The 25,958-nt window shown below is 41.3% G+C and overlaps 1 protein-coding gene across 1 annotated transcript in view; it reads left to right on the top strand.

The window, feature by feature from the left end:
- Positions 1-11,077: 11,077 nt before the first annotated feature.
- Positions 11,078-25,958, top strand: part of nmnat2 (nicotinamide nucleotide adenylyltransferase 2) — a 122,322-nt gene continuing 107,441 nt past the window's right edge. The window contains exon 1 of the mRNA XM_003223418.3: positions 11,078-11,289. Coding sequence (XP_003223466.1) covers positions 11,205-11,289 — 85 coding nt within the window. The 5' untranslated portion in view covers positions 11,078-11,204. The remainder of the gene's footprint in view (positions 11,290-25,958) is intronic.

The raw sequence follows: 25,958 nt of genomic DNA, 5'->3' as shown, positions 1-25,958 counted from the left end.
CCCACCAATTGAGCTTGAGATGGGACCAAGAGAAGGGCCTCTCCTGAAGATCTCAGGGCCTGGGCAAGTTCATACAAGGGGATGCGGTCAGCCAAATAACCTGGACCTGAGCCTTCTTAATCCATCGTTGATATCCACAATATGCATAAGATAATTTATGGTATGATAGTTTTTTCCCTTTTGTGTGTCAGATTTAAGAGCAGAACAGAGAAGAGCCGGGGGGGGGGGGGGGGGAAACAAAAGCAAAAGTAGATAAGACGTGCCAGAGATACATTTTGGATTGATTTTTTAAAATTGAGTTTATGTAGCCTTAATGGTTAAAAGTAGTATGAAATGGGTCTGATAGCACTAATTGGGATTCCATGGAGGATAAGTGTTATTAATACTGTGCATCTGGATGCAACATTCTTGCAGACTAAAAGCTCTGTTTATTGTCATGTGTTGAGCTTTCATATTTTGGCAGAATCGTGGATGGTCAAACAAAGGTGAAAGTAGATTAGAGGCACGAAGATAACACAGCCAACAGCAGTGATGCAGCACCTAGAACAGCTCCGTATAAGTGGCAGCATTGCTTTGACAGGTTGAGCCAAGATCAGCTCTGTAATGCAGTATAGAGACATACCACCTTATCATATTGAGAAATTTTCCAGCCATAGGTCGCTTTAGCCTATATTCAAATGTGGAGAGGCACTGAGCTCATCATATAAGTTGAACTTCTTCTGGCTGTCATGCATAGCCCTCCATGGTTGAAAAGAGGCGAAAATGTCCTGAAAGGAGGGAATTCCGGCAATCAACCTCATCACATTGAGAAATTTTCCCCTGGTAGGACACTTCAACCTCTTTTCAAGCATGGAGAGACACGGAGCTCGTCACATGTTCCACGGTTGAAAAGAGGCAGAAATGGCCTGAAAAGAGGAAACTCTGAAAATAGGGCAGCAATCGTGTTCAGAGCTCCTACCATTTATCACACTTTACTCCTATGTTTACAACCGAAAAACAGGTGGAACGGGAACCATCAAAATTGCCCATCCTGTTTCATTGCCCAGCTGTCAGTAGTCTCTTGTATCCAATGGGATCAGATGCAGAATAATAGGATCCCATGGAAAGCAATGTTTTTAACCTGGATCACTATCCTCTTGGGTTTGGGGCAGAAGAATTTTCCCATTGGAAGATGAGACTTTAATAATAATAATAATAATAATAATAATAATAATAATAATAATAAAACTTTCTTTATATCCCGCCACCATCTCCCCAACGGGGACTCGGGGCGGCTTACATGGGGCCATGCCCAAAACAATACAATGTAAACAGCATATAAAAAACAGCACAGCACAGTACAATAAGCAATACAGTAAATAATATCCATTACAAAATAAAACAAGGAGACAATGAAAACAAGGGCAGACCACATGAACATTAAGTTAAAACTCGGGGTGAGAAAGACATAAAAAATAAAAACCACAGCGAACAGGGTCATAAGGGAGTGGGGTATTCTGGAGGATAGATATTAGAGGGTATCAGTCTCTTTTAATCTAAGGGGCTTTGAGCAGGGCAAGTGGCAGGGGCGGTTCAACCGCCAGGCAAACTAGGCACTTGCCTGTGGCGCCATCTTATAGGGGCGCCGTTGAGGTGCTCCTGGGTGTGTGAGCATACATGCGCACATGCATGTTGAGGCGCTCATGGGAGTGCCTCAACTGCGCCTTTGATAACATGGCGCCACCTTCCAGCCGACCTGGGCCTTCCGGCCGGCATGTACACTCTCCAGCTGCTTCAACCGATGGAAGGAAGCTCCCCCTGCGTGCTGGCGTGGGTCCACCTTCTGGGCGGCGTGGGCCTGCTTTCCGGGCAGCATGAGCGCTCCCTAGTTGCTTCAACTGGCAGAAGGAAGCTTCCTTCTGCCGTTTGAAACGGCTAGAGAGCATGCAAAGATATAGTATGACACTAAAATAATAATAATAATAATAATAATAATAATAATACACTTTATTTATATCCTGCTACCATCTCCCAGAGGGACTCGGGGCAGCTCACAAAAGGTGTGACATACAAAATATAACAAGTGCAAAACAAAACATAGGCAATAAACAGTCAACACAACATCATACATTCACAGTATCCCCTGGTATTAGTATTCTTCTTCTTGTTGTTGTTATTATTATTATTATTACTATTATTATTAGGGCATGAATGCAATTTGAGAAATGACACAATAGATTATTATTAATTGAATGCAAAAGCGGAATATAGAGATTTAAATAAATTTAGAAAGTACTGTTCAACTTTCTTTGTTATTGGTCCAGTGTTTTACTTCTCCTAATGATGAAAAGCTCTATAGTTTAGGAATCAGCATTGCTCTTGGAATGAAAAAACCCAATTGTAAATCCTCTGATGATGCAAGTCACATATGCAGGTGAAACATCAGAAAATTTTCTGCAAGAACACGGCCATACAGCCCAGAAACCACACAACACTCCACCAATTGCAAATCTCCATTTGCCCATGGAACTGTCTGGGTGGCTCTGGTTCAGCCATTCTTTCAACCCAACCTACCTCATCTAGTGATAAAAGGGAAAGCTGGAAAGGTGAGATATAAATGTAAGGTAATGTAATATAACCGGACTGCACGGTTGGTTAGTAGCCAGTTGCAATAAATCACTACTGACTGAGAGGTCATGAGTCTGAAGCCAGCCCAGGTCAGAGTGAGCTCCCAAGCATTAATAATCTAACTTGCTGTTGACCTATGCAGTCCAAAAGACAGTTGCATCTGTCAAGTAGGAAATTTAGGTACCGCTTTATGCGGGGAGGCTAATTTAACTAATTTACAACACCATAAAACATTCCAGCACCGTGTGGAAGAATGAGGAAGTACTCCATCAAGGACTCAGTGTCACAAGTGGACAGTGAAGTGGCAGCTCCCCCTGTGGCTGGAATCTAGCACACCCTCATGAAGCCAGAAGCTGGAATTTAAATTGCCTCTGTGTCTGTCTATACATGCCGTATGTCTAATGGCATTGAATGTTTGCCATGTAAATGTCTATTGTGATCCGCCCCGAGTCCCCTTTTGGGTGAGAAGGGTGGAATATAAATACTGTAAACAAATAAATAAATAAACAGTAGAGTCTCACTTATCCAACATTCATTTATCCAATGTTCTGGATTATCCAACGCAGTCTGCCTCTCGCTCAGATCCACAGCTGTTTCTCTAGGCAGCAAGAACTGAACTTTTTACGGATTTAATTTCTGACAATGTTGTTACTGTAATTTCATTTTATGCAATTCTATATTTATAGTTAATTTGTTAGTAGCTAATGTTTTTGTAGTCAGTGTTTTCAATGCATTGTGATGTTTTGGTGCTAAATTCATAAGTACAGTAATTACTACATAATGTTACCATGTATTGAACTGCCTTTTCTCTCGATTTGTTGTAAAACATGATATTTTTGTGCTTAATTTGTAAAATCATAATGTTATTTGATGTTTAATGAGCTTTTCCTTAATCCCTCCTTATTATCTAACATTTTTGCTTATCCAACATTCTGCCGGCCTGTTTATATTGAATAAGTGAGACTCCACTGTAATGCAATAGTCCTCTTCTATTAAAAACATGCATTTCTTGTTCACTTTGAAGCAGATGCATCCCTTTTCTCAAAATGAATTAACCAGCTTTAGAAATAAAGGATAGCTGGTGATTTTCTAGTGAAAATTAAAATTTAAAAAACATGACTTAGGATGTTGAGAACTTTTTCTGCAATGAATATGTGATGGCTTCCAGTTTCAAACCACTCAAGATAAAATTTAGCTAGAAGTAAATATTACTAGGTTCTGTTCTGTTCCTACCATTTGAGAGGCTTTGAGTGGCTCTTGAAAAAACTTCAACACCAGGAGGTTGCATCTATAAAGTTAATTTCACACTCTGGTCAGTCCACTTAGTCCTTTGGTCCATGCTATAATCATTTCTTTAAGAGATGTCTGTGTTGCCAGGTTGGGAGCTGCTGCGCCTGGGTAGTTTCCATTTGGTTGGAAAGGAGAGGGCTTGCTGAGAGCACTCCAAGTGTGAAAGTCCACAGACAAAAAGATTGCTTATTCCAGTAAGTGTTAGTTCAATTAGATGCAAAGGAGGATCGATTCCATCTGTATTCGTAACAGTAGTGTAGGCCTGGGTTGATGAAGCTTTTTTCTCTCTCTTCGTGTCAAAATGCAATTAACAAAATTCCTTGTTTCATACAATTCATAAAGGCACAAGAGCTAAATCATCTGCTAAAAGACTACCGACCACCAGGATAAGCTTTAAGGAACAGTGGGAGGTGAATTAGGAGCCAAGGGACATAGCATTAGTCAGGACCAAAGTGTGAAACAAAAATGAAACAAGAAATGTGGAGGCAGGATCAAGAAGCAACCCTGAGAGGTCAAGAGTGAAGGACAAATCAGGAGAAATGAGTCAAAAGTCAAGACTGAAGGACAAACCAAGCCAGTGCTCAGGAACACCTTGTGGTTCAAGGAAAGTGATGTTGTAAAATGAACCTCTTTTATAATAATAATAATAATAATAATAATAATAATAATAATAATAAGAAGAAGAAGAAGAAGAAGAAGAAGAAGAAGCACGCAAAGATACTGTGGGACTTCCGGGTCCAGACTGACAAAGTTCTGGAACACAACACACCAGACATCACAGTTGTGGAAAAGAAAAAAGGTTTGGATCATTGATGTTGCCATCCCAGGTGACAGTCGCATTGACGAAAAACAACAGGAAAAACTCAGCCGCTATCAGGACCTCAAGATTGAACTTCAAAGACTCTGGCAGAAACCAGTACAAGGTGGTCCTGGTGGTGATGGGCACATTGGGTGCTGTGCCAAAAGATCTCAGCCGGCATTTGGAAACAATAGACATTGACAAAATGATGATCTGCCAACTGCAAAAGGCCACCCTACTGGGATCTGCGCGTATCATCCGAAAATACATCACACAGTCCTAGACACTTGGGAAGTGTTTGACTTGTGATTTTATGAAACAAAATCCAGCATAACTATCTTGTTTGCTGTGTCATACAACGTCGTTGTGTCAATAATAATAATACCAGGGGATACTGTGAATTTATGATGTGTTGACTGTTTATTGCCTATGTTTTGTTTTGCACTTGTTATATTTTGTATGTCACACCTTTTGTGAGCCGCCCTGAGTCCCTCTGGGAGATGGTAGCAGGATATAAGTAAAGATGATAATGATGATGATGATGATGATGATGATGATGATGATGATGATGATGATGATTAAAACCACTCACCAGCCTGCGCCACAGCCCGGCCCTTCTCTGGGCACCTTCCAGCTTGTCAATATCTCTTTTGAACTATGATGCCCAGAACTGGACACAGTATTCCAGGAGAGGCCTGACCAAAGCCAAATAGAGAGGCACCATTACTTCCCTCGATCTAGACACTATACTCCTTTTGATGCAAATCTTGACAAACCCTGTAAAAAGGTTGCCTTAGGCTCACTGTATGTTGGAAATGACTCAGAAACACAGATCCAGAGGACTTTGTGGGGCACAGCGGCTGTTTCATGCTGCCTGCAGGATCAACCATTCCCACCTTTGAAACATAGGTTGCTGCAACTAACTCAAGTGTCCTCTGTAATGAAAATGTACATGAACTTTAAAATACATTTTTTTTGTCAACATTGTGAACTGGAGGAAAAGATCTATGACGCAGCCCTGAAGCGGTAACAATATTGTCTTGCCTGGGTTAAATGTTTCACTACTTTGCTCTCCCACCATTCTAGGAAACTTTTGTCACAGCTGGAATTTTATGGTGACATTGATCTGCTTGAGCCTTTAGCTGAAGAAAAGCTTGTCAAATAACATGCTGAAAGTAAACCCCAAATCGCTTAAGTCTTTTGAGAAAGCAAAATGGATTTGGTTGATTCAGAATAAAAGCCACAAAGAGGAAATACATCAATGGCTCCATACAGACCTTTATCAGATTTCAGGGTAAGGGGATCTGAAATCTTTTAAAAAGAAGACAAGAAGACAGTGGTGTTAAGAAAAGAGGAGGAAGAGGCGGGTTTGCATTATAAGCATGATGAGATCTATACTTAAATATATTTCTAAGAATAGATACTTGCAGACCAGTTCTTGGTTTAAAATAAAAGAAAAAGATCTGGATGGCGATTTATGAGGGTTGAATGAAAAGTAATGCCTTCACCTTCGTTACTTGGGTTTGGATGGGAATATTTTAATAAATCAAATGCAGAAATAATCCTTAGAATGTGCTCTTTAACTACCACTATTCACTTTTCCACATAATCACCAGACAATTGGATACATTTCTGCCAAAGAGGAACAAGTTTTCTGAAGCCGTCAGGGAAGAAGTAGACACTCTGTTTCCGCAACCAGCATCTCAAAGTTCTCTCAACGTCTTCATCAGAAGCATAATAGTGTCTCCGCAGATCTTCTTTCATTATCGGGAACAGCTGGAAGTCAGACGGTGCTAAATCTGGACTGTATGGAGGATGCCGTACAGTAGTGAGATCCAGTCTCTGCTGTGGTGGCATATGAAGTGTGTCGTCTGGCATTGTAATGCTGCAGGAAAACATTTCCCTTTTCCTTTTGGACCTTTGTTAGCCATTGTTTCAAAGTTCGCAGTGTTGTGATGTAATGCTCTGAATTTATTGTTGTTCCAGGTTCAAGGAAATCAATATGGATAACACTTTCTGCATCCCAGAACACTGTTGCCATGATTATTCCAGCTGAGGGCTCTGTCTTGAGTTACTTTTTCTAGGGCAAGTCTTTGTGTCGATACTCCATAGACTGACACTTTATCTCCGGGTTATAATGGTGTACCCACGTTTCATCTCCTGTCACAATTGAATGGAGAAAGGCGTCACCTTCATTCTCGTAATGCGAGAGAAGTTCCTGGCAAATTTCAAGTCTGTGCGGTTTCATTTCAGGTGTCAGCACCCTGGGTACCCATCATGCACAGATCTTCCGATAGCCAAGCAAAGCAATAATGTGACCCCCATGTTCTTGTGAAATGACGATTATGCTTGAAATTTCTCTCTGAGTGATACGATGATCGTCCTGAATCAATCTGTCAACCTTTTGCTTGTGAAACTCCGTGGTTGCTGTCACAGGACGTCCAACTCTTTGTTTGTCATGCAAGTCAGATGTTCCCACCTCAACATCTTTAAACTTACTTGCCCAATGACGCACAGTACTCACATCAACACAATCACCATAAACAGCTTGCATTCTCTGATGAATCTTCTTTGGGGTGATACCTTCTGCTGTCAAGAATTCAATGACTGCACGTTGCTTAAGTCACATTGACTCACTGTCTGCGCAGGGTTCCATACATCACACTTTAACAAAACAACCATTCAATGCTAAGGCTTCCCACCAAATGGAACTGTAGAGGAGAGTCTACTGAACAAGCTAGTACCTGCCGCATACCAGTACTGCCATCTGTTGAGGAGTTACCAAGGTGGAGGCATTACTTTTCATTCAACCCTCGTATGTATGGATGTGAATGAGAGAGAGATGGATAAAGCAGATGCTTCTCAGGTAAAAGGTAAAGGTTTCCCCTGACGTTAAGTCCAGTCGTGTTCGACTCTGGGGGTTGTTGCTCATCCCCATTTCTAAGCTGAAGAGCCGGTGTTGTCTATAGACACCTCCAAGGTCATGTGGCCGGCATGACTGCATGGATCGCCGTTACCTTCCCGCTGGAGCTATTGATCTACTCACATTTGCATGTTTTTGAACTGCTAGGTTGGCAGGAGCTGGGGCTAACAGCGGGCGCTCATTCCGCTCCCGGGATTTGAACCTGGGACCTTTTGGTCCGCAAGTTCAGCAGCTAAGCGCTTTAACACACTGTGCCACCAGGATCTGATCCCAGGTTTTCTGCTTTAAACTGGATTATATGAGTCCACACTGCCAGATGATCTGGGATAAACAGAAAACCGGGAATCAGATCTTGGGATATAGGGCCTGTCTGGAAGAGTTTTCAATTAATATACCAAAAGATAATCTGTAACCTTGTTTGGTGATTTTTTAAACCGTTGACATACAGTAGAGTCCTACTTATCCAACCTTCACTTATCCAGCGTTCTGTATTATCCAACGCAGTCTGCCTTTTAGCAGTCAATGTTTTTGTAGTCAATGTTTTCAATACCTTGCGATGTTTTGGTGCTAAATTTGTAAATACAGTAATTACTACATAACGTTACCATGTACTGAACTGCTTTTTCTGTTGATTTGTTGTAAAACATGATGTTTTGGTGCTTAATTTGTAAAATCATAATGCAATTTGATGTTTAATAGGCTTTTCCTTAATCTCTCCTTATTATCCAACATTTTCGCTTATCCAACATTACGCTGGCCCATTTATGTTGGGTAAGTGAGACTCTACTGTATATCGAAATAAAAAATCCAAAAGTAATAATTTCTGCTTCTTTTGTGATATCCAGTATCATGGTGCAATTGCTTCACTCTGTTGTATATTGTTTAAAGTATTTATATATTTTCGACATTATTTTCAGCCTGCTTTTCAAAACACAAATCTTCCAAGGCAGCTTACAAGGGATCCGGGGAACAGAGTGAGCTCCTACTGTCAGCTCCAGCTTCTGCCAACCTAGCAGTTCGAAAACATGTAAATGTGAGTAGATCAATAGGTACTGCTCTGGCAGCAAGGTAATAATGCTCCATGCAGTCATGCTGGCCACATAACCTTGGAGTTGTCTACGGACAACGCTGGCTCTTTGGCTTAGAAATGAGCTCCAACCCCCAGAGTCGGACATTAACTAGACTTCATGTCAGGGGAAAACCTTTACCTTTACCATTAGGATATAATTAGAAATTGTGCCTGGTGGTTGGTTGATCTTATAAACTACTGTTATAATATTTTGTTATATATTGTATTGTTTGTTTTTACCTATGATATATTGTGAATTGTGCATTATGTTTTTGTCTACTCTATTTTAATTGTGTTGTTCGGCTTGGCCCCATGTAAGCCACCCAGAATCTCCGCGGGGAGATGGTGGCGGGATATAAGAATAAAGTTATTATTATTATTATTATTATTATTATTATTATTATTATTGACACAACGACATAGTCTGACACAGAAAACAAGATAGATATGCTGGATTTTGTATCACAAAATCACAAGTCGAACACTTCCCAAGCATTTAGGACTGTGTGATGTATTTTTGGATGATGCGTGCAGATCCCAGTAAGGTGACCTTTTGCAGTTGGCAGATCGTAATTTTGTCAATGTCTATTGTTTCCAAATGCCGGCTGAGATCTTTTGGCATGGCACCCGGTGTGCTCATCACCACCAGGACCACCTGTACTGGTTTCTGCCAGGGTCTTTGAAGTTCAATCTTGAGGTCCTGGTAGCTCCTGAGTTTTTCCTGTTGTTTTTCGTCAATGCGACTGTCACCTGAGATGGGAACATCAATGATCCAAACCTTTTTCTTTTCCACAGCTGTGATGTCTGGTGTGTTGTGTTCCAGAACTTTGTCAGTCTGGATTCAGAAGTCTCACAGTATCTTTGCGTGCTCATTCTCCAATACTTTTGCAGGTTTGTGATCCCACCAGTTCTTTACTGCTGGGAGATTGTATTTGAGGCATAAGTTCCAATGAATCATTTGGGCCACATAATTGTGCCTCTGTTTGTAGTCTGTCTGTGCAATTTTCTTACAGCCACTGAAGATAGGATCAATGGTTCGTCAGCTTCCTTGCAGAGTCTGCATTTTGGGTCATCAGCTGATTTTTCGATCTTGTCCTTAATTGCATTTGTTCTGATGGCTTGCTCCTGGGCTGCAAGGATCAGGCCTTCTGTCTCCTTCTTCAGGGTCCCATTCATGAGCCAGAGCCAGGTCTTCTCCTTATCAGCTTTTCCTTCAATTTTGTCAAGGAACTTTCCATGCAATGTTTTGTTGTACCAGCTGTCAGCTCTAGTTTGTAGTGTGGTTTTCTTGTACTGGTTTTTTGTCTGCTGTGCTTTGAGGAGTTTCTGATTTTTGACTTCAATCAATAATAATAATAATAATAATAATAATAATAATAATACTGATTAGAAACACAACAGGATGAGTCCACAGCAGACACTCTGCTGGCTGTTGAATTGGATCACATGTGGGACACTTCCCAAGTGTCTAGGACTGTGTTATGTATCGGCGCATAATGTAAGCAGATCCCAGTAAGGTGGCCTTCTGCAGCTGGCTGGTGGTAATTTTGTCAGCGCTGATTGTGTTTAAGTGCAGGCCAAGGCCTTTAGGCACTGCACCCAGTGTGCCGATCACCACAGGGACCACCTTGACTGGCTTGTGCCAGAGTCTTTGTAGTTCGATCTTTAAATCCTCATTATTATTATTATTTTATTATGGCACAGCAAACAAGATAGATATGCTGGATTTCATATCACAAAATCACAAGTCGAACACTTCCCAAGTGTCTAGGACTGTGTGATGTATTTTCGGATGATGCGTGCAGACCCCAGTAGTTGTTGTTGTTGTTGTTATTATTATTATTATTATTATTATTATTATTATTATTATTATTATTATGCAGATAGGGATGGAGATGATCCCAGGATACAGGCAGGTGTAGATCTACTGATACCTCCTTGTGTATCTCATCTATTATTATTATTATTATTATTATTATTATTATTATTATTATTATTATGCAGATAGGGATGGAGATGATCCCAGGATACAGGCAGATGTAGATCTACTGATACCTGCTTGGGTATCTCTATTATTATTATTATTATTATTATTATTATTATTATTATTATTATTTTATGCAGATAGGGATGGAGATGATCCCAGGATACAGGCAAGTGTAGATCAACTGATACCTCCTTGTGTGTCTCATCTATCCATGGCCAGCTGAGATTGCTTAAGAAGAGGCTAAGAAAGGGTGATGATGCTCACCTGGAGCCCGCGTTTGCCCCGAATATAACCCTCCTCCACCCATTTTCTCCCTCTTCCTGGCACTGAAGGAGTTAAAAGGGGTGGGGGTGGGGAGCCTGTGACGTCATTGGCGTCCTCGCCCCCTCCCTCCCTCCTCCCTCCCTCCCTCCCTCTTTCTGCAGGCGCACTGAGAAACACACACAAAAAGAAGCCAGGCGCGCCGGAGAGCTTCCGAGAAAGCGCTCCTACCAAGACCCCCCCAGACCCAGCGTGAGGGACAAGAGCCATGACAGAGACCACCAAGACCCACGTCATCCTGCTGGCCTGCGGCAGCTTCAACCCGGTCACTAAGGGCCACATCCAGATGTTCGGTGAGTCCACCGCCCTTTGGGATGGAGCAAAGGAAAGATGGAGAGGAAGGGATCGGAAAGAAAGGGATCGGAAAGCCCAAGGGACCCCGAGGGCTAGGAGAGAGGAGTGCTGCGCGGAAGGGAGGCCTGGATCTCTCTGCAGCAGGGAGGAAGGGCTTGGCGCGGAGCCATCGAGGTTGTGACCAGGGAAAGGGCAGGCGGAGATGCTGGGCGCAGGATCCCCTCTTGCAGCCCAGGACGGAGGGGGCGTTGGGATGCTTCAGGCGGGGATGGAGGAGGAGGAGGAGGAGGGATGAAGATGGCAGCAGGAGGGATCTGCAGCAGAAGGGGTGGCAGCCTGTCTTATCAAGGAGATCTCTAAGATCATCTAGAGAGGCTCATCTCTCGCTTCCTCCCTCTTCGCAAGTGGGAACACGGGAGAGGGCCTTCTCTGTGGTGGCTCCCCAGCTCTGGAATCATAGAATCCTAGAGTTGGAAGAGACCTCACGGGCCATCCAGTCCAACCCCCTGCAAGAAGCAGGAAAATCTCATTCAAAGCACCCCCGACAGATGGCCACCCAGCCTCTGCTTAAAAGCCTCCAAAGAAGGAGCCTCCACCACAGTCCGCCGCAGAGAGTTCCACTGGTGAACAGCTCTCACAGTGAGGGAGTTATTCCTGATGTTCAGGTGGAATCTCCTTTCCTGTAGTTTGAAGCCATTGTTCCGCATCCTAGTCTCCAGGGCAGTAGAAAACAAGCTTGCTCCCTCCTCCCTATGACTTCCCTTCACATATTTGTACATGGCTATCACGTCTCCTCTCAGCTTCTCTTCTGCAGGCTAAACATACCCAGCTCTTTAAGCCGCTCCTCATAGGGCTTGTTCTCCAGACCTTTGATCATTTTAGTCGCCCTCCTTTGGACACTTTCCTTCAACTGTGGTGCCCAGTATTACTGGACACAGTATTTCAAGTGTGGCCTGACCAAGGCAGAATAGAGGGGGAGCATGACTTCCCTGGATCTAGACGCTATACCCCTTTTTATGCAGGCCAGAATCCCATTGGCTTTTTTTTGCTGCCGCATCACATTGTAGGCTCATGTTTAACTTGTTGACCACGAAGACTCCAAGATCTTTTTCACACGTACTGCTGTCGAGCCAGGCTTCGTCCCCCATCCTGTATCTTTGCATTTCATTTTTTCTGCTGAAGTGCATTTGTCCCTGTTGAACTTCATTTTGTTAGTTTCGGCCCATCTCTGTAATCTGTTAAGATCTTTTTGAATTCTGCTCCTGTCTTCCCTCTCCAGGGAGATTAGGTTAGCACCTACCCTCGCTGTCTTCTGTAAGCAATTAAAAACATGGATGTTCTGTAGTGCATTCGACTAGACAAGTTATAACTAGGCTCCTATTCACATTGAAATCTGCCCTGCCACCTTACAGCTGTTTCCATCTCAGGACTATTTTCCCTACCTTTGTTGCCTACTTCATGTATTTTTACTTTGATATATACATCAGTTCTAACCTCAATGAGTCTGTTAGTCGCCCATTATGTCCTAGGATTGGACCTGTTAAAGGTTTGCGGATGATTGTTAATATTTTTGATGTTTTTATAGTTATGTTATTTTAACCATGGTTTGTTTAATCTGTTTTTAGTTTGATACTTGTTTTTAATTATATATTTTATTATGCAAATGTGACTGATTGGGCTTGTCCTCGTGTAAGTCGCCCTGAGTCCCTTCGGGGAGATGGTGGCGGGATACAAAAATAAAGTTGTTATTATTATTATTATTATTATTATTATTATTATTATTATTATTATTAGGAGATCTGGAAGATGGTAGCAGCCTTCCCCTTGGGGAGAGGTTGGCTCACTGGCCATTTGAATCAGAGATAGCTTGGGGAACGGAGAGGGCCACCTTAGCAGAGCTTGGGGCCCAACCACCAACTTCATCCAGGCCATTGTCTGCGGTGGGGCCCATTCACCTCTGCCTCCCACATTACCCCTGATGCAGAAGCTGAGGTGGGCATAAAAAATGAAATGCACAGATCCAGGATGGGTGAGGCCTGTCCCGACAACAGTTCATGTGAAAAAGATCTTGGAGTCTTCGTGGACAACAAGTGGAACATGTGCCAACAGTGTAATGCAGCGGCTAAGAAAGCCAATGGGATTTTGGGTTGTCTAGATCAGGCAAGGATAAACTTCGGCCCTCCAAATGTTTTGGACTTCAAAACATCTGGAGGGCTGAATAATAATAATAATAATAATAATAATAATAAATTTTATTTCTAACCTGCCACCATCTCCCTGAAGGGACTTGGGGCAGCCAACAAGACACAGGCAATACATAAATCTGAAAAGACAAAAACCACAGAAATACAACCTCACACATACATAATTACAATGTAAAACATTAAAATTCATAAAATGCAGTCATAGCCAAAGTTTGCCCATGCCTAGTCTATATCGAGGGAAGTCATGGTGCCTCACTATTTGTCTTTGGGCAGACCTCACCTGGAATACTGTATCAAATTTTGGGCACGACAGTTTAAAAAAGATATTGACAAGCTGGAAGGTGTCCAGAGGAGGGTCACTAAAATGATCAAAGGTCTGGAGATTATGAATCTCTATAAGGAGCAACTTAAAGTGCTAAGTAGCCTGCAGAAGAGACGGTTGAGAGGCATGTATAAATATGTGAAAGGGTGTCCTAAGGAAGAGGGAGCAGGTTTGTTTTCTGCTGCCCTGAAAACTAAGACGCAGAGCAATGGGTTCAAATTACAGGAAAGGAGATTCCACCTGAACATTAGGAAGAACCTCCCGACCATACAAGCTGTTCAACAGTGGAACTCTCTGCCTCAGAGTGTGGTGGAAGCTACTTCCTTGGAAACTTTTAAACAGAGGCTGGATGGCCATCTGGCAGGGATACTTTGATTGTGTTTTTCCTGCATGGCAGGAGGTTGGACTAGATGGCCCATGTGGTCTCCTCCAATTCTATGAGTCTGAGGAGATCTCTATTCCCCAGAATAATGTGCCTGCCCCGTGTGTGTTCTGTAAACAGGCCTTTCCATACTCATTGCAGTCCTAACCGCCCTCTCACTCAGCGATACCATCTCTGGCAAGGGCATACACATCCCCCGCAAGGCCCAAAGAGGAGCTGACTCTTTATCACACTCAGTTGAATGGGTGTAGGTTTTATGGTGATGAGAGAGAAATGCCAACAAGAGCTTCTGGTGTGTAAATTAGGAAGGATCTGGTGTTCGCCTGAGATGTTTGAGTCATAAGCCAGATATCACCATGGTGGTTCATGACTAAGTTACATCTTGTCAGGATTACTGTAATGCACTCTACTTGGGGCTGCCTCTGAGGAGTGCTCGGAAACTTCAGCTGGTCCAAAGAGCTGCAGTCAGGTTGCTCACTGGGGCTGGCTACGGGGAGTGGACAACCCTCGTGTTGCAGCAGCTTCACTGGCTGCCAATCTGTTACCAAGCACAATTCAAAGTTGTGATTATGACCTTTAAAGCCCTAGATAGTTTAGGTCCAGGCTATTTGCTCAGCTGTGTATGAACCTGCCTGGGCCCTGAGATCTTCAGGAAAGGCCCTTCTCTTGGTCCCATCTCAAGCTCAATTGGTGGGAATAGGAGAGCGGGCCTTTCTTCTCGGTGGCTGCCCCTTGACTCTTGAATTCCCCTCTTTTCAGAGAAGCCAAAATGCCCCTTCCTTGCTGTCCTTCAGGCCTCAGGTTTTTATTCAGACAGGTTTTTAAAGAAAGTTTTTAAGATTGTCGGGGCGGCTGTGATTTTATATGCTTTTAATGGTGTTTAATACTGTTTTAATACTTGTATATTTTAAGTTGTATTTCAATGCTTTTAGTTGTGAGCTGTTTTGAGTCTCCTTGTGGAGAGAAAAAGCAGGATATAAATAAACATAATAAACATAAACATAATAATAACAATAATGATGATGATGATAATGATGATGGTGATGTCCAAAGAGAAGTGTGCAGTCAGGGCTAGATTTATTTTTGCCCAAACTGACTCAATTGGCCTTTCTTAGACTGTCAACACTTGGGACTATATGTCTCAATTCTATGTACACTCTGTGGCATCATTTCATAGCAACCACCCTTTTCTATGCAATGTAGGGACTGTATTGTCGAAGGCTTTCATGACCGGAATCACTGGGGGCGTGGTGTGATTTGGTTTTCCGGGCTGTATGGCTGTGTTCTAGCAGCATTTTCTCCTGATGTTTCACCTTAATCTGTGCTGGCATCTTCGGAGGATCCTGAAGGTGAAACATCAGGAGAAAATGCTGCTAGAATATATCCATACAGCCCAAAAAACCCACACAGCACCCCAATTTATTGTTGAATAATAATATGCTTTCCTTTCCTTGCCCTTTTCAAAAGTATTTTTGTACTAATACTGTCTTTCTTCAATTCTAAGAAACACTCCCCCATATCTCTAAACATGGGGTGTGTCTTAGAATTGGAGGCGTATCTTATATGTTTTTAGAGGTGGTGATGGTACTGAAGTTAGGCTGCAATCGATGGCATCTTACAATCGATGGCATCTTACCATTGAGGAAATATAGTAACATAGTGATTCTATTAATAGCTACCTATGCACATGTAAAACTAGGCCCGTGTATCTTTGGCGTCTGTTTGAAATGATCGTCCTGATGGCTGTTTGCATGCTTTGGCTTGGCAGGAAGTGTAAGGGTGTTTGCTGTCCACAGCTGTAAGTGCTGAAATGGCTTCGCGGTTGAGAATAGGAATTGTGTAGTCTCCTTCACCTCACAGCCTGTTTGTTGCTACAATTCATCCGCCTTGGTAACTTTCCTACTATGCAGTTGTGGCAGATGTTTAAGCTAAGCAGTTCGTTCATTGAGAAATCTGTGAGACCAAAATGGGAAAGGCATCTTTGAGAAAAATAATAAAGAAGGGAGAGGACCTAATTGCGTGACTACAAAAACAACAGAGAGAGCAAAGATTCCTAGGGGAGAATGTCTTGCCGCTCTCCTTTATTTTCACTTTGTAAATACAGCCCAGCTGCTTGGAAAAACAGCCCTATTGGTAGGATTCCACTGACATCTTTGAACACAGCTAAAGGAAGAAATTCTCCACCCATTCGCTAGCCGGAGAAAGACACAGAATGATAAATAATGCACAATTTTGGCATGTTAAAAATTGATTTATGTCTACTCCTGAGGGCCAGTCTGCTTCTTTCCTTACAATAAAAGGCCTGCCCGTTTGTCTTTGGTCCTGGAAACAGTCTTTATTTTTCAAGGACTGTCTGCCACAGGATTGACTCAGGCCAGGGTTTTATTCTAATGCCCCAAAGTAAGGCCCACGGGCTGGATGCAGCCCTCCAAGCTTATTTACCCAGCCCATGTCCTAAACCAGTGGTTCTCAGCCTGGGGTCCCCAGAGGTTTTTGGCCTACAACTCCCAGCCAGTTTATCAGCTGTTAGGATTTCTAGGAGTTGAAGGCCAAAAACATCTGGGGACCCCAGGTTGAGAACCACTATCCTAAACAGTAGACTTAGGGTTGCTTTAATTCTGAAATGACTTGAAGGCACACAACAACAATCCTAAATAACTTGACTATCTCATCTATCAAAAGCAGGCCCACTCTTCCCACTGAAATACAGTAGAGTCTTGCTTATCCAACCTTCACTTATCCAACATTCTGTATTATCCAACGCAGTCTGCCTTTTAGTAGTCAATGTTTTTGTAGTCAATATTAATACATTGCAATGTTTTGGTGCTAAATTCATAAATACAGTAATTACTACATAACATTACCATGTATTAAACTGCTTTTTCTGTCAATGTTTTGGTGCTTAATTTGTAAAATCATAATGTAATTTGATGTTTAATAGCCTTTTTGGGTTGTTGTATGTCTTTCGGGCTGTGTGGCCATGTTCCAGAAGTATTCTCTCCTGACGTTTGGCCCACATCTATGGCAGGCATCCTCAGAGGCAACAACAACCTCACAACCTCTGAGGATGCCTGCCATAGATGTGGGCCAAACGTCAGGAGACAATACTTCTGGAACATGGCCACACAGGCCGAAAGACATACAACAACCTTGTGATCCCGGCCATGAAAGCCTTCGACAACAAATTGGCTTTTTCTTAATCCCACCTTATTATCCAACATTTTTGCTTATCCAACATTCTGCTGGCCCATTTATGTTGGATAAGCAAGACTCTACTGTACTGGCAAATTTATATTGGTGAAAATTGTTCTTCATTTTAAAAATTGTATTGTTCTTTAATTATTTTTTTGCCCCACAAATACGATCTGCGCAGTGTGCATAGGAATTTGTCCATATTTTAAAAAAAAAAACTGTAGTTCAACTCCCAACAGTCTGTGAACTGGCCTTCTGCTCAAAAAGTAGAATCATAGAATCATAAAATCATAGAATTACTGAGTTGGAAGAGACCTTTTGGGGCATCCAGTCCCTTGCCAAGAAGCAGGAAAATCGCATTCAAAGCACCCCCGAGAGATGGGGCTTCAAGTAGACTGTGAACCAGCCCTCTGCTTACAAAGTTTGAAGACCCCTGGTCTAACTGGAGGCCAACATATAGAAAAGCTTTGGGAAAGACCTGCAGAAAAGGTGGCATTTGAGTCTGGCACATTGGCGTACGCTAATACTGCTATACAAATGAAATAAATCGAAATGAACGCAGTCATACAGCTGCAGATTATACAAGAGGCATGATGAGAACCAGGAAGTCATCTTTCCTCTTGCCAGATGCCTGCTGTGCTCGTGGTTGCTCTTATTGCCCTTTTCTTCACATTAATGCAAATACGTACCAAGGCTGTCACATCTGCATGGGTTTCCTTTTAAACAAAAATATATTTCACATTATACACAATGTCATAATACATTTACAAACAACTATGTACAATTTTTGGCTTTCCCATCCACCTTCCCTCTCCTCTCCAAGTGACAGGCGTTTACATGCTACTTTGCTGTTTGTCCACTGTGTGCTTTAAGAGCACATGGCCCCACAGCAAAATGCCAGGAGCTGCATCCTAGGAATTGAGAGAACATACTGTCTATGTAGCCCTTTCACTTTATATCATTTCATTTTCTATGTGTCAGCAAAATATGGGGAGGGAAAGGGTAACTATAGCTCTCTCAAAATGCAATACAAGAAAAGGCCTGCTTTACCTACTTTTCTTTTCATTTCTTTTTCATTTCTGTGAAGTCTTTGCCTCTCCAATTCAGTTGGTTTATTGTGATGGGGAAAACATGGCAAAGAACTTTAAACATCTGTACAGTTTGCCTTCTAAAGTGATTTTTTTTGGCAAACATAAATTGCACCCCTTAAGCCAGGTTTATATCATGAGTCAGTACTCGTATTAGGAAATATTTCTCAAATTTTCTTAAATTTTATTTTTGGTTTTAAAGTTACAATAAAAGTGGTGGAACAATTTATAGAAAGAAAAAGTTGGAATAAGGATCGGTAAGAAAGTGTCCTTGGGGAAAGAGAGGGGAAGAGAGAAGGTAAGGGAGGGAGGTGGGGGGGGGGGGAATAATTGTATTAAAAAAGAAGAAGAAAATTAGATAAATCGTACTGAGTTGCAGATCATGTTTTCCTAATCACTTTCATTTGTCAACATTAGACTTCGTAAACTATCTGTCCGAGGGTTGTTTTGAGTCCATCTTAAGTAAAGTTCTATTTTCTCGTTCTTCAAGTAAAGTCTTAATTTATTCCAATCTGTCGATTGTCCGTGTGGTCTATTCTGCACCAATGTTTGTGTCAATTAGTCCATATTCCTAATGTCTAGGATTCTTAATATCCATTTTTCAGTGGAGGGGACTTCTTGAGTTTTCCATAGTTGGGCTAGACATATCCTAGCAGCAGTCGAAAAGTAGATAAACAGCTTGTTTGTATTTAAATCCATTTGAAAATCCGTGAGCCCTAACAGAAAGTATTCTGCTTTCAACTCAAATTTCCTTTGTTATATTTTTTCCATTGTTCTATGGACCTCATGCCAGAATTTTTTCACTCTCTTACATTTCCACCACATGTGTATGAAATCACCCTTGTGTTTGCCACATTTCCAACATTTCCCATTTTTTTGCCCTTGCTAAACTTAGCTATTCTTTCTGGTGTTAGGTACCATCTGTAAAACATTTTGTACCAGTTTTCTTTTAGTTCGCTTGAGTATGTGTATTTTAGCTTCTTTGACCACATTTCTTCCCACTCACTCATGTTTATCGTGTGACCTACATCTCTTGCCCACTTTATCATCACCTCCTTCACATGTTCATCCTCTGTCTCCCATATTAACTGTTTATACAGTGTTTTTATTAGTTTCGTATCTATCTTTATTATTTTGTCCCAGAATGTGTCCATCTCTCTCTTTTTCAAATTTTCCATAGGTATGTTTGAAGAAAGATGATGCTGAATAACTGAGAAATAATCTGTGAATCCTCAAATCCTCTCATATATGTATACACTTAATGAAAGTCTTGATATACTATTCACCTCTTCTAGCCTTTTTGTATGTCCCCAGCCAATACCAACAACATATATATATCCTACTCACTTTATTTGCCATACAAGGCTGTTTTTCCCCTTTGGATTCTTTTGTCATTTTTTCAGATGGGGTTTCTAATGTTCCATTGAAGCGAGACTAAGCGAGACTAAATGTATTTCCATCAGAGCTGCTAAATGGCAGACTATCCGGCATCCCCTATTCCCAAAGATTATGCCCTTGCGGTGGAAATGAAATAGAATCATTAGAACACATCTTGTTGTTGTGTCGCTATTACTCGGCTCAACGTGGACAACTTTTACACCCAATCCTGACCTGATTGTCCGATCATTCCCCGCAAGGGAAGGTCAGACATCTTTTGGAAGGCAAGCACCACAGGGTGACCCCCATGGTGGCAAAGTTCCTTGCAGTGGCAGCAAGACTGAGAAAGAGCCTAGTTTCCGATCAGGGTATTACCTGACACTGTGTAGTATGTATCTGTATAGTTTATTTCCCCGCTTATGAGGGATTTGTAAATTCCTATATGCTATTTATTCAACAGCTGTGGACTGGAGCCCCCAGATGGCATAGTGGACTAAGTGACTTGAAGGTTGGGTTGCTGACCTGAAAGCTGCCAGGTTCAAATCCCACCTGGGGAGAGTGTGGATGAGCTCTCTCTATCAGCTCCAGCTCCATGCGGGGACATTAGAGAAGCCTCCCACAAGGATGGTAAAAACATCAAAAACATCCGGGCGTCCCCTGGGCAATGTCCTTGCAGACGGCCAATTCTCTCACTCCAGAAGCAACTGACACAAAAAAAAAAAACACAGCTGTGGATCCATAGACCATAATAAAGGATTATTATTATTATTATTATTATTATTATTATTATTATTATTATTATTATTATTATGTTCCATTGAAGCTGAGAATTCTTTAAAAATAGTTTACACTCTTTTTCATTGAACTAGGGTGGAAGCTCCTCCTTTGGAGGCTTTTAAACAGAGGCTGGATGGCCATCTGTTGAGGGTGCATGGCAGGGGGTTGGACTAGATGATCCATGTAGTCTCTTCCAACTTTATGGTTCTGTGGTTCTAGGGAAAATCTCAGCAAGTACAGAATTCCATGAGTTATGTTTTAAAATTCAGCAACACGTTAATAACTTTTTAAATTCTTTTAGAATTTGAGGTTGATTGTAACTGGTTTTTAAAAAAGAATATGGTGATTTGGAAGCCGGAGAAATAACAATTATGGAGCACACTCTTACAAACCAAAAAAGATATAGAAGACACAATTATTTCCTTATAAGTGATCTCTTTTGAATTGTCAGGTGTGTGTGGGGGGGGGGGGGGAGGGAGGCAGCTATTCAGACATGCTAAGGCATTCTCAATTTCATTATGAGCATCATATTCCCCAGTCCTTGCCTAAATATTTCATTAAGCTTTGTTTCCTTTTCCCCTTTCTGATTTTGTTGCTTTTACTATAATCAAAACAAAAGTTGAAGGGTGCCCCCAGATGTTGTTGAACTGCAATTCCCAGCATTCCTCACTATTGGCTATGCTGTGTCAGGCTTCTGGGAGTTTCAGTTCAAAAACATTGAGAGACACATGTTTTCAGCCCTGGTACAGATAGTTAGCTTCTTAGAGCAGATGTGTCTTATTTTATGTTGTTCACGTGAAGAAAGGTAAACCTACAGTGAAGTATAAAAATACTGACCATGGAGGGCAGAATATGTATTAGAGTTGATAACAATACTCATTCTCATAGGCATGGGGGTTTGAACTTTTACAACTGTACATTTAGTATTAGTAATATATTAAATTGTGCTTACAAACCATGACCGTGATTTAGCTAAATACAGTGTCATTATATTAGTGGGAATAATACACCCACATCAAGTAGGTGCTGCATTAAATAGCTCTTAGATACGTATATCATGACATATTTATACTGTCTTTGCCATTGTTTTGTTGTCTTAAACTAGGTAGCTTTTAAAAATGAAAAGAAGACGTAATACTTTATTTTAAATGTAAATGTCATATTACATTTGTGAAAATCAGTTGTTATTACTGATAATTAAAGATTAATTGGCCTATAGGGCTAGTAAAAAAGTAATAAAATCTCAATTTCAAAACAAACTGAGTAATTCTTCTGTCCTACATCCAACACAAACCTTTACGTCTCTGTCTATCTATCCATCTAGAAGTATTTAGGGTTATTGCTGTTGATACTGAATGTTCCTGCTCAGAGGATGCTGTGCCATAAATCTGCTGGCTCATGCTTTCCAATGTCATACAGCTCTGACTTTTCTTTTTGCTTCTCCCAATCTAGACAGGAATAAAAATGTAGCTTCATCGCATTTCTAACCCTTGCATGGCACACACTTCCCGCCAGGCCCACCATGTCAGATCTTTTCGTTGCTTGGGGGTTGTACATTGGAATAAAAACAACACAGATTCAAGTTGAGAATTTCTTGAATTAAGCTTCCTCACTGAGTCCAGTCCACTTCCTACATTGCAGGATATAGGAAGAGATTAAAGATCTCCATTATGGTGGTAACTGGTGTCTTCCAGATTGTGAAAATGTGAAAGGAGGTGTGATGTTAATATTAATAAATCATTGGCTTGGGTACAATTGCAGATGTTAAACAATCAGGGGAGAGATCCTATTAAACTCAGCTATGCTGTGGCAAACATGTACATGTACCCAGATGAAAAGGGTTTGCCCCAGGTAAGGACCTATATGGTATGTGTAAGGAGCAAAACAAGCCTGTATGTCCCAAAAAGGGCCAAACAATTCAAAAGCAAGTCAGGCCAGTCTCAGGTTCTTGAAATAATAATTAACACCCCAAAGGACAGAGTCAGGATTCAAAGGACTTCATCCCACGTGATAAGTAAAGTGTTGGGGATTGTAGTTTTTCCCTTAAGCTTCACAATGCCCTGTTTGGAAATTAAACAAATGATTTTCCTACCCCCACCACACCTTCGCCTTCGTTCAGCTTTCTTTTCAAATTATCAGTTTGCCTTCCCATCACATTGGAGACATATTTCTCCTTTCACTGTCTTCTCTCACATTTTCTTTTACTTGAAAAAATCCTCTGTATTTGTTCTCACACAAGTACTTTTTAAACGGGATGTCTTCTATTCTATTTTAGTCTATATTATATTTTCTTTTTATAAGTACAGATATCTCTAAATTCAAAAAGTAACTCTATTGAATTCACATTGATAAAGTAAAGGTAAAGGTTTCCCCTGATGTTAAGTCCAGTCGTGTCCGACTCTGGGGATTGGTGCTCATCGCCATTTCTAAGCCAAAGAGCCGGCATTGTCTGTAGACACCTCCAAGGTCATGTGGCCGGCATGATTGCATGGAGCACTGTTACCTTCCTGCCTATTGATCTACTCACATTTGCATGTTTTTGAACTGCTAGGTTGGCAGAAGCTGGAGCTAACAGCGGGCGCTCACTCTGCTTCCTGGATTTGAACCTGGGACCTTTCAGTCTGCAAGTTCAGCAGCTCAGTGCTTTAACACACTGAGCCACCGGAGGCTCCCTCACATTGATAACAAACAGATATAAATTACTGTTTCTTCCTCCTCGGTCCCAAAAATATTATGGTTCGAGCCCCGCTCGGAGCCTATGTTTGTTTGTCTTTGTTCTATGTTAAAAGGCATTGAATGTTTGCCTATATGTGTAATGTGATCCGCCCTGAGTCTCCTTCGGGGTGAGAAGGGCGGAATATAAATGCTGTAAATAAATAAATAAATAATAAATAATACACTGCCCATCTTGGCTCCTTCCTCCAGAATGATGTCATTGTTATGTTTACAAGTAGGCAATGGGAAATTCCTATCACATATTAAATTTGATGCTTTTACCTGTCTCTGTGTGGGGAATTTAAAATGAAGTCAATTGCCAACCACTTAGGAATTGTTGGGAAAAATGCATTTTAAAAATGGCGAAATACCTGAAATCCACAGTATGAGCTTTTGTCATGTGAAGGGATTAATCAGTAGCCGTTTCTTAAATGTGTAGAAATGCTGATTTTACTGTGTGATTAAGTTCAAAATTACCTTGATAGATTGGATTCCTGGGCAAAAAACAACAATATGGATTTCAACGGCATAAATGTAAAGTACAGTACTACATTTAGAAGAAAAATGTGGACAGAAAGAATAAAATGCACAAATATAGGATGGGTGACACCTGGCTTTATGTAAATGTGAAATAAATTTAGGGGTCTTTGAGGACCACACACTAGTAATGACTCAACACTATGATGCAACAATCCCAAACAGCATTGCAATTCTAGGTTGCACCAACAAGTGTCCAGACCAAGGGATGTAGCAGTGCCAATTTATTCTGCTCAAATACTTTGTTCAGTTCTTGGCACCACAGTTAAAGAAAGATGTGACCAAGGAGGAAAATGTCCACAGGAGAGCAACCAACATGGTCAAAGATCTGGACAACAAGCCCTATGAGGAATGGTTTAGGAAGCTGCCTATGTCTGGTTTGGAGAAAAGACTAAGTAGTGATATGATAGCCATATTTAAATACCTGAGGAAATTCTTATAGAAGATGATGCAGGCTTGTGTCTTGCTACATATAACATGAATCAATGGACTCTAATTACAAGAAAAGAAAGTCCACCTAAACATTAGACAGAAAGAAGCTATTGATTGTAAGAACTGTTTGATAGTGGAATAGGGCACATCTATACTGTACTTTAGGGCACATCTGTACTGTAGAATTAATGCAGTGTGATATCACTTTAATTGCCATGGCAATTTTGACCCTTTTGTCTAACAAAAATGCTATATAACAACAACAACAACAACAACAACTTTATTTTTATATCCTGCCCCATCTCCCTGAAGGGACTTGGGGTGGCTCACATGGGGACCAGGCCCAAATACAGCACATGCATTTAAAACATGTAAATATATAAAAACAAGGTATATAAAATATAATAAAAACATACTCGACCAACCAATAGCCAAGATGCAGTTAGCATATTCAAAATTGGAGCTTTATTGTATTGAGATGAGTGATCTAGGTAATGAAAAGCTGCAGACAGTGCCACTCTCCCTAACCTGATCCCCTTGCTAAGCCTATAAGCAAAAGAGCATTAGGCCCTGTTAAATGCTATTGTTTTCATTGTCTTTGTCCATTTTGCAATCTGCACTCTTGTCCATGTGCTAGCAAAGGCAGATGATTCTCTTGTCCTTCTCTTATTATACTATTGAAATCAAGAATTCATGGATTTCATTTATCTGTGTTTCTAGAAAACTATAGCTATGTGTCTACTCCTGTTGCTTTATTAAAAAAAATGCCTTTCGCATTTTAAGCTACAACACACAAATATTTTAAATATAGCCGTGTTCCAGTAGTTTTCTCTCCAGATGTTTCGCCTGTATTTGTGGCCAGCATCTTTAGAGGCCTGTTGGAAATGAAGCAGGTGTTTGTTTTTGGGTGTTAGGTAATATCAGTTTGGACATATGTTACACTATGTCTTAGAAAAGAACTCTCTTTGCTTTTGTTTTTTAATGAATACTCCCATTAGAAAATGCGTAAGGATGTAGGTGAACTACAATTCCCAAAAATCTTGGATCAATCCTCCCCTGACTCTGCCAGTATTCACAGTTGGCCATGTTGGGTCTGTGTGCCAAGTTTGATCAAGATCCATCATCTGTTGGGTTCAGTGTTCTCTGAATACGGGTGAACTATAACTCTCTGCTGCTAAGGTCAATCACCCCAAAGTCCACCAGTATGCAAAGTTGGCAGTGTTGGATCTGTGTGCCAAGTTTGGTCCAGATCGGTCATTGGTGGGGTTCAGAAAGGTAACAAAATACAGGTGAACTATAACTCCCAGAGATAAAGGTCAATCACCTCCAAAGTCCACTGGTATTTCAAGTTGGCCATGTTGAATTTGTGTGCCAAGTTTGGTCCAGATCCATCATCAGATGAGTTCAGTGTTCTCTGAAGATGGGTGAACTATAACTCCTGGATGTCAAGGTCAATCACCCCTAAACCTCGCCAGTATGCATACTTGGCCATGTTGGGTCTGTGTGCCAAGTTAGTTGCAGGTCCATCTTTGGTGGGGTTCAGAGGGCTCTTCGGTTGCAGATGAACTATACATCCCAATCCCTACAACTCCTAGAAATCATGGTGAATTCTCCCCAACCCTCTCTCTGTAGTATGTTCAGT

The sequence above is a fragment of the Anolis carolinensis genome, chromosome 4 (assembly GCF_035594765.1).
Source record: "Anolis carolinensis isolate JA03-04 chromosome 4, rAnoCar3.1.pri, whole genome shotgun sequence".
NCBI lineage: Eukaryota > Metazoa > Chordata > Lepidosauria > Squamata > Dactyloidae > Anolis > Anolis carolinensis.
This window is presented reverse-complemented; position numbering and strand designations above follow the sequence as displayed.